This window comes from Danaus plexippus, chromosome 27 (genome assembly GCF_018135715.1).
Source record: "Danaus plexippus chromosome 27, MEX_DaPlex, whole genome shotgun sequence".
Lineage (NCBI taxonomy): Eukaryota > Metazoa > Arthropoda > Insecta > Lepidoptera > Nymphalidae > Danaus > Danaus plexippus.
Genome location: NC_083555.1, coordinates 2,823,050 through 2,843,042, shown reverse-complemented (window position 1 = coordinate 2,843,042; position 19,993 = coordinate 2,823,050). Strand labels below are relative to the sequence as shown.

Sequence of the window (19,993 nt, the reverse complement as noted above, 5' to 3'; positions counted from 1 at the left end):
TTTTCAGATTGGTCTGCCGCGATCAAGGTTGCTGTAAAGTTACCGAAATATCGGGATTATGTAGTTAAAAAAGTACATCCGAAGTACATCCGAAAATATTAGTTTCATTTAAATGAATACTCGCCAAAGTATTAAAATACTGGCATTTAGTATTGGGCGAATAATTCTAGTACAGTAACTTTATCAAACACTAAGCGATCTGTAATTCGTTTACAAGTACTAAGATCCACCTTCCAACGTTTCCGAGATCGTGGATATTATATAACATAAGAAAGTTCGTGTGTGTCTGTGATGTTCTTACGCAATCACTCAAAAACTGCTAATCATTTAGCTGAAACGCTTTTAGCGATGTAAATTTATTTGACAGTATATTGATATCTTTATCGTTTCTTCGACTTCATTTACACCGTTAGCTAAGACAAAAAAAAAAACGGTATTAATAAGCAAATTTGTTGTAATATTAATAGTCTACAGTTAGTATATTCTATGACAAACTTCACACTTTTTATTATATTAGCAACACTATTGTGGACATCAGCTAAGACATTTTCATGTACTGTCGAAAAATTTATTATATAAAGTAAGTCCGTTTTAATAGACAAATATAATAAAGGTAATCAAAATTTTTGAATATCATGTCACATTCGACGTAACGGTAAAATGGGATCCATGGCCTGTGTGGGCGTTTATTGTATCATAGTCACTGAATTATATCAAAACAACTCACTCTCCCACTCTTTCTAGATAAGATCAGCTAGTTCACGTGACAGTTCTACGTATACACGTATTATGTATAGTTTTACTATTTTTTTTATAATTATTGTTTGGTCTTTTACATTCAGCCTAACTGATAATAAGTAAAACAAACTCGTCAGTGACAAACGCACTGCCTAAAAAGTCTACCAACTTTTGTCTCGAGGACGTTGGAGGTGTAATCGGAAATTATATATTATTCTGTTAATTACGGTGCTATTAATTTAATCGTGTTATTTTAATATGTAGCAAAAAATATTCAGATTAGTAATTTTTTTAAATAGATTTTTCCGTGATGAGAAAAAAAGATTCGTTAGTATCTTAGCGGCTTATAAAATCATCATTACAGAAATGAATCTTAACTTCTAATATACAATAGTTTGAAAAATTTGAGATTTTATGAGATCTAGCACTTTCGCGAGTCATTTAAATAAAACTAATACCTTTTCGGATGTACTACGCGCATTTTTATTATTTTAAACTACGTAATCCCGACGTTTCGGTTACTTTTCAGCAACCGTGATCACGGACTAGAGACTAAACTAGAGATTTGAACCGTAATGAAGGTGACTGGTTACAGTTGAGGACATTTCCTTATGGAAGAACATCTCAAGACCAAATATTTTATATAAAGTAACGTAATATAACAATTCTTAGAATTATATTCCTAAAAGCCATTAAAAATAATCTCATATAAATTATTATTATTATGTCCTCATAATAATATAAATAATATTTCAAAGTATTAAGTTTTTAATCTATATTAATGTGTATATAATTTCTAAACGAAGGTCAAAATGTTACAGTGTATTGACAGCTGTCACAAATTACAAAATGGTGGCGTGATTGTTAGTAGTATCGGTTATTATTAAATAAGATTTGTTTTGACAATAACAAAAATAGTTATCGGCATTATCGGTAATTCCTTTTATATGAATAATCAATAATTGAGGGTAGTTGAAATTATCAGGTGTCACCCGCATAATCACCTGCGTTGGTATAAATAGAGGCGAAAGTACAGATTCCTGGGGATCTCGCTCGTGCCGTTGCAGAGATCGGATCTCTTCAAAGTAAGGTGTTTGTCAAATCGTCTACGAGGTTACCTTCAAGGGTCTGAGATCCTGACCACATTCAAGAATAACGTTATCGGTGACGTCAGTTATGCTGACGTCACACTTAAAAAACGCTTCATACTCCGACATATTTAACACTGTCGCGAGTATTAATTTAAATAAAACTAATATCTTCGGATGTAGTACGCTTTTTTTTTTATTTTAACTGCACGCTCCCGACGTTTCGGTTGTTTTGCAGCAACCGTGACCACGGGCAGACGAGATGAAAATGACATACAATCCGAAAATATTAGTATCATTTGTTATGTCAGTTTGGTAGATATTTAAATATTTAAAACATAATGTTACTTCAAAGTAATATATACATTGAAAAAAATAATATTAAAATTTATTTCATTGCAAATACAATTTCAATAGAAGCGTGTATTACGATTGAATATTTCGTTTCCCAGACAATGAAATATCCTCAACAGTTTATTAGAAACGTACCTCCTTCCTATATTGGCAATAATGATAAAAATTCATTTACGAACATTACAATTAAATATGTGAATGAATAATTTTATTATACCCTTTAAAATAATTATCTCGCGCTTTCGTAGTACGATTGAGGTTGAGATATGTGTCTTGAACAAACTGAATTGTGTTGCAAACATAGAAAATGCAATACATAATTGCATACTTGTGAACTTTCTCGTTTAACGTCTACTTACGCCAAACTTACTCAACTCGTTTCAATGATGTTAAAACTTTTTACTTACAAAAAATATATATATATTCGAAGTTAAAATATAAAGATATTTATCTTAATATAGTATTTTTTATATATTTAACTTTATATTAACGGTCACAGGAGCATTTTCATATCTTAAAATACTTTAATTCTATCCAAAAAGGATAGTTTAATTTTAGTTGTCGCTTGTGTTATTTTAGGAAATTACTATTTTAGTTATTATTCAGTTAAATATATATAAATATTTAACTATTAATCTCGGCCAAGGTTACATCTTACTTAACTGTGCGACCTTGTTATATTAGCACGATATATTTCTCGTATTAAATTACCTTTCAACTTTGGTTCATATCTGAACGTATTTGTGATTCCTAGTTCATATTTAATTTAAATCATTAAAACCTCTTTTTTAAATTCCTTTTAAAAAAAATTATATAAAAATTACATTGCATTAAACAACGCCTATTTGCAAACTTTCGTCATATAAATGTTGGAATTGTGGTAATTTTAAATTCTTTAGAGTTAATGTTGCATCTTATTTGTATTACCAGACATTACTTTTGGTCATGCAACGTTTTTGTTCTGGCTAGCATCGACGCTTTTTAATTTTTTGTTTGTCTGTCAAATGTCAATGTCAATTTGACAGGTGTCAGACGCAAGTTATATTTTTTTTAATGTCCTCGGTTTTCAGACGCACCTGCCAGCTGTATATTCCTCTGGAATATCAATAAAAGATATTTTTTTAATAATAGACCAACGTCTTTATTATTATGGAAATACTATACATTTTTTCTATTTATAACTTGAAAATAGTTAAGTTTTACGTATTAAATAAATCAAACCCATTTCGTTATAAACATAATAAATAATTTACTTTCTTATGAAATTTTATTACATGACATAAATATTTCATCAATAAATTTTATATTTCGTAAAATTAATTACACCTAGTTAGAATTATTGCGAAACTCTATAGTAATAAATCGACGTTATTCGTGGTAATTATTGGTTTTTACTTGAATCTTGTTGCAAGTACTAAAGTAATTACGGTTACGACAATAGTTTTAGTTATCTGTATAACCCGTACTAAAGGTGGAAAAGTAAACAATGGTTTAATTACGAAGACGTTGACAATTGGAGGCCGAAATAATTCGATCTGACACCAGTTGGTTTCAATTGAAATAAAAAGACAGTCAATTTTGTTTGTAGTACACATAATCGTCACTAGAGTTGGAGAAAAGTTTATTAGTAAATTAATATTATATAAGAACGTGATTATTTAAGGCTTGTATTAATCACATGTCTCTAGTATGAGTTAAAATTGTTATACTTACAACTGTATGTATCGTCGTTTTAAATTTTAATACTCATCAATGTTTGTATAGCATTGAATCGAATATTTTGTTACTACCTCCATACAGACAGGCAATCGTTTTGTACGCTATATTTTTACAGACATTTATTTGTCAATCTTATTTCAAATATATCACTTCTGTAAACGACCCAGCAAAATGTTATCAAACTTTTTTTTTATTTTTATAGTGATGTGACTTTAAACCGCTGAAAAACCAAAAACGTTTTAAGCAAAAAAAAAATTAAGTAATTTTTTTTTTTTAAATATCCAATGAATTTTATAAACACGCAAACATATTATTATAAATATATATTATGTGGAAATCAAAATGGTATAAAGCCCGCGCTGCGCATATTTCTTCCATGTATAATATCTTTAGACAGGTGTTGGACGTCGGTAAGGAAAATGGAATCTTAATTCTCACTGAATATGTAACATAATGATTTAGCAATCACATGCAAATATGTACTTTGTACATAATTTACTATATATATATAATTATTAAAACGTGCTGTGATAATTGTTTGAGTAATGTAAAGAATCGTACAACGAATGTATGTGTCTACGAGTACATTTGATTGATTTATCTTGCTTCATGATAGCGCAGAAAGAAAAGAACGTCCAAGTTCTGTGGGAAGTCGCGGGTTAGAAGTCAAATCTGTAGTACTATGTATTCGTATATTAATATTGTTTGGGTTACATATATATACCCCAATATTGGGTTTAAATGACGTCATAATTTATCCAAACATGATATTGTCTGAGCTTAACAAACTATAAAAAAATATGTGTTATATTTATCCGGAGATATTTATTACAAGTAACCATGAATATTCAAAGTCAGTCACGTTTTCAACATCCTTTAAGACAAGATGGCGTCACCGAGACATTGGTTTGTACGTACAAATGAATTAGTGATAATAGAAATTAAAAACGATTGTTATATTAGATTTTAAGTTAAATTTAACTAAAATAGTAAAAGTGGCAATAACCTCAAATATTTCTATGTTATTATAAAATGCAGTCGTAATAGTGGACGACCTTGCACACCGAAGCGAATCATGCGTTATAGTAAAAACTTCAACCAACATTACAAAACTGTGTAATATCATCCTTGATGTAAATCGTTTGTCGTTTTATGTGCCTCGAAGTAAACTGAAGACATATATATGTAAAAATATATAGTTTTATATTCAAATGGTATTAAAATTACGAAATAAGGTATCGAAACAGTATCGTAAGCTCACGTATCTTAAGAGTGAGTAGCATTTAAAGAACTCTCAAGTTTTAACGTTGCTCAAGATATTTATACAGCTTTTGCAATATATGTATATATATAATATTCTTTTTTTTACACCCTTAAATTAACAACTATTAGATAAATATGATAAATATATTATTAGGTTATTATAAATATAATGTTAGATAAATATGAACAATCTTAGCGGCCTTATTGCTAAAGAGCCATCTCTTCCAGACACATATATATATATATACTTATATAGTCGTTTGTTAGTGAAGATTTACGCGGTTGAAAAAATTTCGTCGGATTTTAATATTTACAGATTATATTATAAAAAAACTTAGCCTCGTATATCACGAGCTAAAACAATTAAATGTTACTATATGTTTGCATTCGAGTCTCTTTAGTACAAAAGTTAAAAGACGCGGGTAGCAGGATAAGGTTTAGCACACAGATTGCTCAACTATCAGCTGTGTGCCCTTGAAATGTTAAAAACGACCTTCAAGTATTTCAAAGCTTATATCGAAACTCGTAAATGTAATTATATTTCTAACAAGGAAAATCGTCTTAAAATAATTTGACTAAAATTACCTATATTCTTTATTTAATACGCAACCTACCGAAATTTTTCAATTGTTTTTTAGCACCTGTGGTTGTGTATTGATAAAAATATATAAAAAAAAAATATGTATCTGTTAAAATACAGAAATCGTAAGATATTAATATTGTGAAATATATATATATATGTGTGTGTGTGTGTGTGTGTGTGTGTGTGTGTGTCAAATGTTACACTTTCGTAGAAGATGGTCCTTCCCGTTTAGACAATAAGAATTATAATAGTATATTAACACACATTACGATAGTGAACAAGTAACGGCTTAAATGTAAGTAATGTGAATATTACAAACTAGAATAGATTTTCATTAAATTTAGGTAAATCTGTAACTATAAATACATAACAAATAAAAATATATTCTCCTCAGAGTTACATTGAAAATAACTACAAATATGACTGCTTACCATGAGTTCGCAAATCGCACCAGACTACCTACGATGCGTTTCCAGTTTTTAATTCAATAATCTACAGCAATAGTACAACCTGCTAAGATTTTTGAACAAAAAATATTGCGTATAGTCCCTCTTTGAGGAAAAAGTGAAAATTCGGAAATGAAAATAGGATGGGGTAGAAATCACATTTCAGTGATCTCATATTGTTTTTTTAAGCCAAACTATATAAACATTGCTCACAATTCACAATTGACCCACCCATTTACTCTCGCTCCGTCTCTTTCTATTCCCCCTCCACAGGAACGTTGAAAGTTTAACGTTTAACGCAACCTTGTTGGAAGTTGCATTAGAAGTTTCACTTGAACTGTAAACGATCAGTGTGCAGTGTGAATGCCAACTTGTGTTAGGCGTACCGATTGATATCTACCAGGCCGTCTCGACTTTAAACAGTTACGTGGAAACTTTTTCCATATTCCTAGCTTTTATTATATCCCGTCTTCATTTTATACATCGTACGTAAGGCTTAAATGGTGCATATTTTGTCCGTGTGTACGTCATATTATAGCTATCTATACAGACACTATACTCCTACTTTCATCATGACTAGCATAAATCTATATATGTATGCATTCCTAATTTTACACTATAGAATTGTTCTGAATTATAACTAGCTTTTTGTCGCTGCCCTGTTCGGGTGGACTTATGTGTTGTGCTTATAAAAAATACATTAATAAAGAGGCAGTGCGATCTATGACGCGACACGTATTCTAACACGAAATAAAACTGTTCTGATCGAACAGAATTATTATATCACTGAATTATCTCATTAATTGTACCTTACGTGTTTCTCTGATGTCTAGGCTACGTTACTGAAGAGTTTCATTAAAATCGATTCAGATGTTCTTCCCTAAATCCCTAAAAATCTTCACTCATACTCGTGTAATATTTGTATGGACATGATTAGTACTAATGTTACGTTTTTGTGTCAGACCTGTTGTTTGGTTACTCTATACGATAGCTTCGTTAAACACCTTTATCTTGCTTCATACATTCCAATATTTACTCGTTTCATTGTTACATTGATAATAATTGTAACTGGAAATTTTAGTTTGCCAAATTAAGGCGTACTACAGACGTGCGTGTGCCTACAACTGGAGCTACATGTCGCTGTTGTTAAGATTTGCTATGTGTAATCCGCTTAAATCTTGTCACCATATATAGTATTTGTATAGGTTATTGAGTGAGCAACGAGAAACGCTTCGTGTGTAGCGTAACGCAGCCAACTTGGACTAAGCTTTAGTGGTCAGATATGAAAGAATCTTTGAATCGTAGATAGTCCTAACTCCTAACGAATCAAAATACGCGAAATATTCCTTTGTATATATAATTTTTTCAATAGAATTTATAACTAACAAGTAAATCCAGGAGCTATACATGTATAACAAATTATAAATCTGACTTGTGTATTTTTATTACGTTATATTCCGATGATTAAAGTTATGTTATGTTATTTCAAATGAATGTGTGTAATTGTTACAGAAAATTACGATTATATGATCATGTTAGTATGTCTGTTTGTTAAACAATTACGTCAAAACTAATAATTAATTTAAATGAAATTATACATGTATGTAACTTTGGTTAAAAACTTAGGTTGTAACAATCAAGATATTTTAAATATAAACGCCTTAGACTTAAAAATATGATTGTAGAAAAACTTAGTACGTTTTATTGTCAGTGACGTTTTAAAATGTAGGAGCGCTTGTTTCTGAACGCTTGACATTTAACGAGACAATTGATAGTCGTTTAAATTTAAGGAATAATATCAAGAATGTTTTAATTCATTTAATTAATGGATTTTTCATGTGAAATAGTATAATATAAATGACAATGTTTAACACTCAGTGACAACACACATTGAGGAATGTTCACGGATTGATGTCTGTGTGTGTGTGAGTCATGGTAGTGTGTGTAATGTTTATTTTATTATTCAATATATTTCCAGTACATTATATTTAAAAAAAATATATAAAATAAACTTTGACTTTGTTCATCACATGTCTCAAATAGGTGTACTAAGATGTCGCTATATAATATTATGTTAAAAAAATTATATATACTTTAAGTTATACGTCGAGGTATTTGTGACTAAAGCGGAAATGAAAATCACATAGTTATATACAATAGTTATGGCATGTGATTTGAAAATATTAAAAAGATGATATATATATAAGTGGTAACGATGTTGGTTTTTACCTTGCAAGCTATCTGTGTAACATTTAGAGCGTTAAGAGTTTTGTAGGCGATAGTATAGATGCGTCTTAGATAGCGGTGAGATCTCGTAAGTAGTCCACTGTTTGATTCCTGGATTGTTAATTTAATAAATATATGAATTCCTATATAAAATGAAGTGAAATTTAAATATGAATTAATATTATATATAGATATTACGTAATGGTTTAAATTATCTATGCTTTTTAGATGTACGCGATTTCACGCTAGTTGAAAGTTTCATCTCGTCTATCTCGTCTCATATAGATTTCTCAGAGTTTAGAGATCTAACAATTTTTATAAGCGCTACGTGTTCACTGATGTGTTTTTTTTGTACATACGTTTACTGTTAATTATCAAACAGACCGAGTCGCATGTAAAAGCTAGTTTTGAATTGATATCATAAAAGTAATGTTTGTTGAGTAATACATTAGGTAAGTGACCAATTAGTGCGGAATTATTTAAGAAAAAAAAACATAAATAAATTTAAAATTTCTATTCACATTTTCGATTTTATTATTCATGATACAATTCTGTATATAGATCTTAACTGAATATTCCTTACGATCCTAAGTTTTTTTTAACAATTTTAAGATATTTTTCACGTACATTTTGTATAATTATTAATGATCCTCTTAAGACAGTATCAAATAGTTATACTTTCATAAGCCTGGCAACATTTAGTCTTCAGATTTGGTTTATACCAACCTAAGAAGAAATGAACGTACCGAAGAAATAACGAGTAATTTCGTGTTTTATTTCAAACGAACCAAATAATTATATTAACATTCTTTACGACTGACTGACTCTGAATAGTTAAGAATTTTTGTATTCAAATTGAAGTATAAGACTTCTAGAGACTTCTTAGTGATGACGTCATTTTAAATCTAAACCCTTATCTGATAATAGATAACGGTTGCAAACAATGATAAGGCATCTAGTGTGAGACGCTTAAAAAAATGTTCTGTTTTTGTTAATAAGGGATTGTTTAAGGCGGTTTACGTATTTTTTATAATAAACTATTTTTGATATATATACATAAATGTGGATTTTCTGTTCCTTTGACTGATTTAAATTAGTTTTTTTTTTACATAATCAAATAACTTTATTAACACATGTTTTTGATATTATAAGCATAACTACCTAAATGAATTTTTGATTGTATAATTTCTACCAAAAAAACTAAAACCTCCTTTTGGTTTGATATCGGCTGTATGACAAAACAGTTATATGGGTAAGGTATTTTAGGCATATGTATAGAGCTACTTAAAGATCTAGGTCACAGCGCTGTAGAGCTAAATAAATATAGTAAGAACGTTTACGAAACGAACAACATCCTAAGTGAATGCTAAACTCGCTAAGTTGTATTGCGACATTTTTATTTTTAAGGAAAATGTCACCAATCAAATGACATTCAATGCTACCAACTTAAGACATATTTTCCTTAATTTTTAAGTATTTTTAATGTTTTATAAATAAAACTAAAAGTAAACAAGGAAAGTTTTATGAATATCATATATGTATTATATTATATTTTTACTTACGATCCATTCATTTTATAACACACCAGGACATTATGCAAGACAAATATTATATATATTTTATTTCTTTATATAAAATAACATATTGGCAGAATGTGTATGTGTATATAACAGGAAATGCAAGAAGCTGTTAAAAAAGAAACTATAGCTAAAACCTTTTTATTAGCTTTTTATTAGCTTCACATGTATGTTTGTATGTTTGTTTGTAACCGACTTCTTTGGGCGCGATTTTGACCCACTTTTACGGTCAGATTTCATTCAAACTTTGTAGATATATCGAGGACCGATGACAATACACTAATTTGATAAAATTATTCCATTTTTAAATTTGCAAAATATGTTTTTTGTTAATTTATATAATTTTGATCTATAGTCGATAAGGTAAGAAACTAAATTAAAATTAAAAAAACAACATGTTATAAATAAACCAAACTAAAAAGTAGAAAATAAATTTTAATAAATTTAAATTAAGAAAATAGTGTTAAAAATTTCAATAAATATAAATTAATACTAGTGTGAATAAAAAAAAAATGTATTTTTATTAAAAAAAAAAACTATTTTATTTTGTGCTTTTTAAGATATTATCGAAATGATAATCACTCTACTCATATCTGTCAATATAATATTTATTACTATTGACACCAAGCACCCCACACAGTTTTTTTAAATAAAATACATTTTTTTTTATTCACACTCTTATTAATTTATATTTATTGAAATTTTTAACACTATTTTCTTCATTTAAATATATTAAAATTTATTTTCTATTTTTAAGTTCGGTTTTCTATAAAAAGCGTGTTTTTTAGTTTTTTTAAACTATTATTTTTAGTAGCGACGTTTGGCTGACGAGTCGCGTGCTAGATCCGGTTCAAACATTAGTGTAATGGACTCCGTAATCAAATGCATTTTAATAAAATAAAAATAAAAAAAAAACATTTACATATAATCAACAATATTAATAGCATTTTTAGTTAATAAAACATTAAATTTTCTGTAAATTAAAATAAGCTTTTTTTGTTAATAGTGTTAAATATTTAATGAGACTCATTTATCGGGATAAGGTTATTCAATTTTGGTAAGGTTATTCAATTTTTAGTATATATGTTAAATATAAAATTATTTTTATTAATTATAATTATATAATACAATGGACGATCGAAATCAAAGACGATCCCGAGGTCCAAATGATTCCATTTAACAAATTCTTACTAAAACCATCAAAATAGTTTGCAGTTCTAAAATTTTTCCCCATCTCACCATGTCACGTCTAACTAAAAATATCAACCAGCTCAGTCCTAAAGTCTGAACCCAGTCTGAACATATGAAGTCTCACTAAAAACTTCAACCAGCTCAGTCCTAAAGTCTGAACCCAGTCTGAACATATAAAGTCTCACTAAAATCATCAACCAGCGTAGTCCTAAAGTCTGGACCCAGTCTGAACATGTCAAGTCTCACTAAAATCATCAACCAGCGTAGTCCTAAAGTCTGGACCCAGTCTGAACATGTAAAGTCTCACTAAAATCATCAACCAGCGTAGTCCTAAAGTCTGGACCCAGTCTGAACATGTAAAGTCTCACTAAAATCATCAACCAGCGTAGTCCTAAAGTCTGGACCCAGTCTGAACATGTCAAGTCTCACTAAAATCATCAACCAGCGTAGTCCTAAAGTCTGGACCCAGTCTGAACATGTAAAGTCTCACTAAAATCATCAACCAGCGTAGTCCTAAAGTCTGGACCCAGTCTGAACATGTAAAGTCTCACTAAAATCATCAACCAGCGTAGTCCTAAAGTCTAGACCCAGTCCGAACATGTAAAGTCTCACTAAAATCATCAACCAGCGTAGTCCTAAAGTCTGGACCCAGTCTGAACATGTAAAGTCTCACTAAAATCATCAACCAGCGTAGTCCTAAAGTCTGGACCCAGTCTGAACATGTAAAGTCTCACTAAAATCATCAACCAGCGTAGTCCTAAAGTCTGGACCCAGTCTGAACATGTAAAGTCTCACTAAAATCATCAACCAGCGTAGTCCTAAAGTCTGGACCCAGTCTGAACATGTCAAGTCTAACTAAAATCATCAACCAGCGTAGTCCTAAAGTCTGGACCCAGTCTGAACATGTCACGTCTAACTAAAAACTTCAACCAGCTCAGTCCTAAAGTCTGAACCCAGTCTGAACATATGAAGTCTCACTAAAAACTTCAACCAGCTCAGTCCTAAAGTCTGAACCCAGTCTGAACATATGAAGTCTCACTAAAAACTTCAACCAGCTCAGTCCTAAAGTCTGGACCCAGTCTGAACATGTCAAGTCTCACTAAAATCATCAACCAGCGTAGTCCTAAAGTCTGGACCCAGTCTGAACATGTAAAGTCTCACTAAAATCATCAACCAGCGTAGTCCTAAAGTCTGGACCCAGTCTGAACATGTAAAGTCTCACTAAAATCATCAACCAGCGTAGTCCTAAAGTCTGGACCCAGTCTGAACATGTCAAGTCTCACTAAAATCATCAACCAGCGTAGTCCTAAAGTCTGGACCCAGTCTGAACATGTCAAGTCTCACTAAAATCATCAACCAGCGTAGTCCTAAAGTCTGGACCCAGTCTGAACATGTAAAGTCTCACTAAAATCATCAACCAGCGTAGTCCTAAAGTCTGGACCCAGTCTGAACATGTCAAGTCTCACTAAAAACATCAACCAGCTCAGTCCTAAAGTCTGAACCAAGTCTGAACATGTCGAGTCTAACTAAAAATATCAACCAGCTTAGTCCTAAAGTCTGAACCCAGTCTGAACATGTCAAGTCTCACTAAACTCCGAGCTATCAATGTATCCGAACAGGTGCAAGCCGGTGGAACAGCATTCCTCGCCTGACCCACATTAGTGTGACACTTAATGGGTTTTTTGTTCATTCCTTCGAACGGTTCTGTTACTATAGTTTTATCATGCGACTCGTGTTGTAAATATTTATTTTTTATACGAGCTTTTTATTCTTATATAATTACTAACACGTATTATATTTACGGAATATTAATGTTGTTTAATGAGGGTATGTTATATTTTCGTGTAAGTTATTATTTTTTTCTTTTTTGGCTGATTTGTATATGCTTGAATAGTCATATATTATAATATGACATATTTAAAAAAATATATCTTCTTTTACTACAATCCATACACAAATATAACGTAATTCGATAAGTTAATTTAATTTCTATGGATTTAGTTTGGTCCGTAATTTTTTCGTAACAGATAAACAGACACATCTTATTATTATAACATTTTTCTATGTAGCTGACTAATTATATAACGACAATAATTAAAATTGGAATTATTAATATGTCTTTATATATACATATATATATATATATTAAAATTGTTATTATTTAATTTTTTCTTTTAGCAATTTATCATTTTTATAAATCGTAGAAGGTGTTTAAGGATATGTGGAGCATAAATAAGTTACAGCAGAGTATACATCAGCACTAATGACGGATGAAACATAAAAATAACTCGCGACTGTCATCAATTATTGCATTATTATAAAAACTTATTGCTATTCATAATAATTGTTATACATAAGTGAAAAGAAATAGGATAGAGCTACTTGTGTTAGAAATTTTGTATAAACACGACGGCTAGTGGGGACTATTGGAGAAAATACAACCTTCATGAAATACAACGTTATTTGGAAGAATACAAAGTTTTATTTTGGGTCATGGGACGTCCTGATATTAATGACGTTAGTGACGTCACCAATGCTGACGTCACTCTTTAATAATAATGAATAATTGACAGTAAATCCGATATATAATGTATGGAAAATTGTAAGCTATTTTGAATGATTATCTTACTTAAAGAGCGACTCGCTATAGGGACCTGTGACGTCACCGTCCTTCAAATTCCAATGAGTTCGTGCATTCCCAAAACCACTTTATTTTTTTTTATGTCCAAATCACATTGTTTTATTTTAGGGTTCCGTCAATCTGTGGAAAACCTTCGTTTTTTTTGTCTGTAAATTAAAGAGCCAATTCTAGAAATGTTGTGGATTTTTATATTTTAATACGTCTATAAGATTTACGATTGGATAAATGAGAAATTCAATTTGGAGTATTCATAAATAGTGATTATATATGTGGTTAAAATATAAGATCAAGTCAAGATTTTATCTCCCATGTCTTTATGTCCCACGAAATTTAGCAAGGAATTGCACAGCGTGAGCTAAGGAAACGTTAAAAACAGAAATACGTCATAAATTTATTACTTATTTGGAGTTGTTTAATTTAATGTAAATTGAGCTAATAGTATTTAAAATTAAAAGTCAAATTTGTTGTTCAATGATTTTTTTTGGTCATTTTCAGCAATTGCCTAATCTTAATTTAGTATGTCTATACAGAACCCTCGATATGAATACAGATTCACACTTAACCGGATTTTTGTCATATATATAAGGGACTCCGTTTTTGTTCCGAGAATTTTTACACACAGTGATTGTGAGAAAAAATACGCTAAGGAAAAAAAATTTAAGTATTAAAGTTAGTCTTATTTAAATTATACGAATAGTCTTATAAATAAATCAAACAAATTTTATATACTATAAAATATTAATACCTACTTATCTTACGTAATCAATAGTCGAAGGAGATGTGAAAAGTATATCCTTACTATGAGTGTATCTTTAAAGCAAGATATGTATTTATTTTTGTATTTATATATATGTATATAACTATATATATATTGAGTGTTAAAACTTACTTTTCTTCCTCGTCGGCGGTGCTGGTGTCACACTATTCAACATATTATACACAAACACCAACTCACTGACTGTAATCTGACTGTATTAACCTTACATACGATAACATATCGTGATAGGCAGATTATTTATATGTATATATAATATCAATGAATTCGTGTGTTTGTACTGTCTGTTTTTTTTTATATATGTATATCATGTGTGATGATGATAATTTAAGCAAAATGTATATATATAGGATATATATTTAAAATATGCTAAAATATATATCAGTGCAAAATAAAAAGATTTATTCGGAATATTTAAATATCAACGTTGTTTAAATTATATAAATCGTAAGCTACACTTGTCATAATCTACATAAGTACATAATTTATAAAATTAAAAAATATTCTTTAACTTCTACACAAATGTATAAAAAAATATAAAGTAATTATTGATCGAATAGCTTTTTATTTATTTGCTTAAAAAACAAAATTACGCAAGACTCGTTAACCTCACAAACATACCCCACAAACAACATCGAAGACAGACGAAGCCGCGGAAGGAAAGTAGTGTGATTATTAAACCGGATATTACCAAGTAGATCATGCCTGGTTGATATTTGAACCGGTTCAAATGACATGAATTCCATACACGCAACGAATTAAAACATCCTATGAAAATCACTATATATATATAACAATATTTTTAAAGTTTTTCTCCAACTTTAATGTCCTTGAAAATCGTTTTAATGTCAGCCATCTTATATAACAGGCCTACCAACCGTTTAGAAATTTACGACGTATGTTTGACGAATTTCACAAATAAAATTAATCAAAAATTACTATTGATATTAAATTTCGAATTATATGATATATTTATATTATTGTTATTTTTAATTCAAATAATTATTGTATTTCATATATTTTGGTACTCTGATAGTATTAAATTAATTTAAGTATAAGCATTATAATGTATTAAAATTTCGATAGTTACAACCTAGAAAATACAACCAGATGGAATTCGGTGTTAATAATTGGTTATGATAAACGCCAAGGTTGCTTAGAACGACATTCCATTGTTGAGCAACCATACAACCCGACAAACGGGCAACCAGTTCCGAGAAAGATGTCGCCATTTTAATATAAACGAAAATATTAAATTAATATCACATAGGAATTATGTTGTTGATCTTTGACATAACAAAAAAGGCGGTTAAATAATGTTGCATGTATTAAAAATTTTAATATTAGAAATTTTAGAAGCCAATATATTACGTGATATATTGAATTGGAATTATTAAGATAATAACCGAAGAATATTATAATGAAAATGTTAGAATGTCTTAAAAGATATTGCGTAATATCTATTGGAAAGTGAATTGCAAATGTTTACGCGACGCCATATTTAAAACGGATAAGCACTTCCTGTAAATGACGGATGTATCTCTGTGTTGCATTTAGTTTTTATGCGAAGAAAGTCATTTAGAGAAAGTTATTTATATATGTAATAAATATAAAAATTATTTAGTTATTTTTATGTTTATTGATATTATAACATCTATGAATTAATTTTACCTATCAATACTTACAGATTTTAAAAATTTTGTTTTATTATATATACATCAATTAAAAGAGACTAAAAAAAATCATATGTATATCTTATATGTGTTATTATTTTTGAAAAATATTTTTTAATTTATAATTTAAGTAAGACAGGGACCTTAATTAACAATTTTAAGAAAACAATATGGCCACCAAAATTACAATTCCAATATAGCGTGATGAATTTTGATTGTCTGATATCAATTAAAGTCTGGATTACATTGTTTGTTTGTTAATTAATAACTTTTTGAGCCACTTCTCTTAACGAGTTTCCATCGTTAAAGCTAAACCGAACAGTATTAAATATTGTCATTTTTATACGTTATTACGATCACGTGTAAAGATTATAATAGAATTATTTTATATGATTTGCCATATCTCATTACTGAACGTAATTTAACAAATACCTGAAAAAAAAAACTCCGTACAGCCATTTTTTATATAAAAAATAATTGTTAATTTTTAAGTTAATAATATATATAATTTAAGCTGTAGAAGAGTAAAATTATACAAATATTATTTATATAATTATAACGAATATTATCACGATTTCTAAAATATATGATTCTACGGACATTTGACATTTAAAATGACTTCTATATGTCTGAATATATTTAAATATACACGAATTTTTTATATTACATAAAATATATATTTTATCATTATATTTTTATGAACACTTAATAACTTAGTGCGAGCTGACATTTTGAACTCAACACTGTAGGTTTCAACGATTTTCATTCACACTACGTCGATATTAATCCGTGTATTTACGAAATACCGAACAAAATACAGTAAAAAAATATATCCTTTTATATCATGGAAGCTGATACTTTTATTGAATAATTATTGGACTTTTATGATTACTGAACTTTTATTATATAATTATCAATCTCGCATTACGTCTAACTTTTCTGTGAGTGACAATTTTCAATATATTTCTATAAAGAAGCGTTTAATTAGATACTAAAATTTATAAAATCGAAAAAATATGCAAAAAGTAAAATATTGCTTAAGGTAGCCTTAATACCTAATGCCTCCGTATCCTAGATTAGCCGGAGATACTGATAAGACGGATCACTGATAAGGGAAACGGGTTAATGGGATAACAGTAAGCCCTTTATAAACAATCTCACACAAAAAAAGATATATATTTTTTATATATAGTCAATAATTTTATGCTTTAAACTTAAAGCTAGTAACTGTAATATAAATTTGTACGTTTAAATTAAGCACAGACAGTTAAAAATTTAATATGAATATATTTTAGAACATACGTATCAATATATATACAAATAAATACGTTAAACTGCCAGTACTTAGTTTGGCGATGCAAACTCGTTCTAAGTATATATAATTGTCAAATATATTACTTGTTCCTTAATCATAGAACTCAGCTTTTATCAACGTTAAACTCAACTCAATTTATTATGACACTCAGACGAATATAAAAATAGTTTTATCAAAACAGGTTTCATATATATATATTTTTTTTATCTTGAGATCGTCATACAACAGATTATACAAAAGTAGGTTCAGGTATATGATCTCGCCGTTAAGCAAAAAGCGAGTTTTGAAGAGAAATTATAGAAAGTTATGTCGCTAAGGTGTAGAAATATCTTAGTGCATACGTCTACGCTTTTTATAAACAAAATTATACATCTCATAATAAAACTGGAATGTTTGAAACAGATAAAGGTATTTATATACGTGACTGTTTACTATGCAGGATTAGTCTAGTGTTACTTGAAGGTTATTATAGCTTAGTACAGAATGAACAAAAAACTTGTTTAGAGTATTTTATTATTCAAATAGTATAGTAGCAAGAAAGGGACAGATGATACGAAACGACAGATAATTAATTTAAGTTTGAACTGTGACATATGAATGAAATAAAAAAAATAATAAAAAAACCGGCAATTATAGTTATAAGATTTGCATAAATTAAAAGTGATAATTACTTTCTTATAAATATATAATGGTATATTTGAATTCTATGTAATAAATTTAATTTTATTGAAAAGTCAATGATACTTTCGTCCGAGCTACGTGATCGCCGGCGGCTGTAATAACAAAAAAACATAATAACAGAACAGCCTTACCTTCACGGGATTTACAATACAATTTCCTCAAGTAATACGCCGCTACTATTAAAATAAGTGCTGCAATAAAGCCACCGATCGCTGCCCCGGCCACGCTTCCAGCACCAAAACATTCTTGTTCTTGCCCAAAAACACAGGGCAGAATAACCGTCACAATAAATAATTTCAATATCACACCCATTTTTACACTATAACATCACTTATGGCACAACGGAATAAATTTAAATCACATAACTATAATTTGTATTATTATGTTGCAAACTTGGATTTAAAAAATATATATTATTATTAACGCGGCGAAGGCGTGCGACGCGTCAGCCGGCGCAGTCGTTTCTGTTGGTTACGTAGTACGGTCGCTTGAATAGGCTGTGATTGTGGGTCGTATGTGGAAAACGTGTTTTGACTCCAACGTGGTCGTTATAGCGGCGATAACACCACATTGTGGTATTCTTATTTTTCTTTTAATATTGTCCAATATCGTAATTACTATAAATTGTACTATCGTTGCTTAATGTTCTGTCATTATGCGGTAATATTGTAATTATTTGTTCTAATCACTTGTTTAAAAGTTATTTATACTTGGCTCTTCGTTTTCGTCACCGTTTATAAATGTATCTGTCTATGTTTCTAAAACATTAAATATTAATTCCAGTAAGTAAAAAAAATTCACTGAGGCATATTTTATATAATAGTACCTTTTTGTCGCAATTTCTCTCTCCAACATCGAACTTATGCATGTATCATTATATCCTTTAAATAAAATTATATTGGTACGTTTTATACCTTAACTTTATTATTTAAAAAAACAAAATCTTGACAATTCCGTTCGAAAGCGCAAAAAGAACATATGTTTACGAAATATTTATAATATGTATATGCAAAATGAATAAATGTTCGAAAATATAAAGAGATACTTTTCTGTCATAAAAACTGTTTGATAGATACACCATTCTTGTTTTAAAATACAGACTCTATAAGGATATATATTCTGTATTTGTATATTGACCATTTAACATTACGGTATAATATTCGTTTAACATATTTTTATATAAACAATACTACAGCAACGGCACAGTTTTATTTCAATTCTATTTCCTCATTATTTGTCTTCTAACAGGTATTGTTTGTCTTTTTGTTAATCCCCGTCCTTCCGTAACGACGTTCGACGGTCAGACAGCCATAAATTACGTCTAAAGCTACCTGCTCTGTGGTTTAGATATTATTTAATATATATAGAAACTTTAAAACAAGAAAAACAGTTATAAACATTGAATGAACAAGATCAAACTTTGTTTCTTAATATTTTAAATCACCTACCTATCTTCAAGTAAATTGTAATTTTTAACTAGTCTACAATACCATCAAAATTATACCAAAATATTTGTATATTAAATTACCTATATTTGACTTTTTTTTAAGTTGAATTCGGTTTTGTACGATTTACAAATTTAGTATAATTTTATTAAATCGAATAATTGAAAAAATAAGTTTACAATTAAAGAAATTTCAAACAGTATCTTAAGAGATATATATTTTATCACAGGGTATAACTGATAAAACGCACAAGATCACCTGTAAATGCGCGAGCGCAG

At 29.3% G+C, this 19,993-nt stretch overlaps 1 protein-coding gene across 2 annotated transcripts in view; it reads right to left on the bottom strand.

Annotated features, from left to right (window-relative positions):
• LOC116775592 (uncharacterized) overlaps window positions 1-18,727 on the bottom strand; it is a 29,179-nt gene extending 10,452 nt beyond the window's left edge. The window contains exon 1 of one of the 2 annotated variants that reach the window (XM_032668513.2): window positions 18,402-18,727. In XM_032668513.2, coding sequence (XP_032524404.2) covers window positions 18,402-18,582 — 181 coding nt within the window. In that variant the 5' untranslated portion in view covers window positions 18,583-18,727. Of the gene's footprint in view, window positions 1-14,715; window positions 14,774-18,401 lie in introns of those variants that run through there. The other variant, XM_061525182.1, reaches the window with a different exon arrangement.
• Window positions 18,728-19,993: the final 1,266 nt, after the last annotated feature.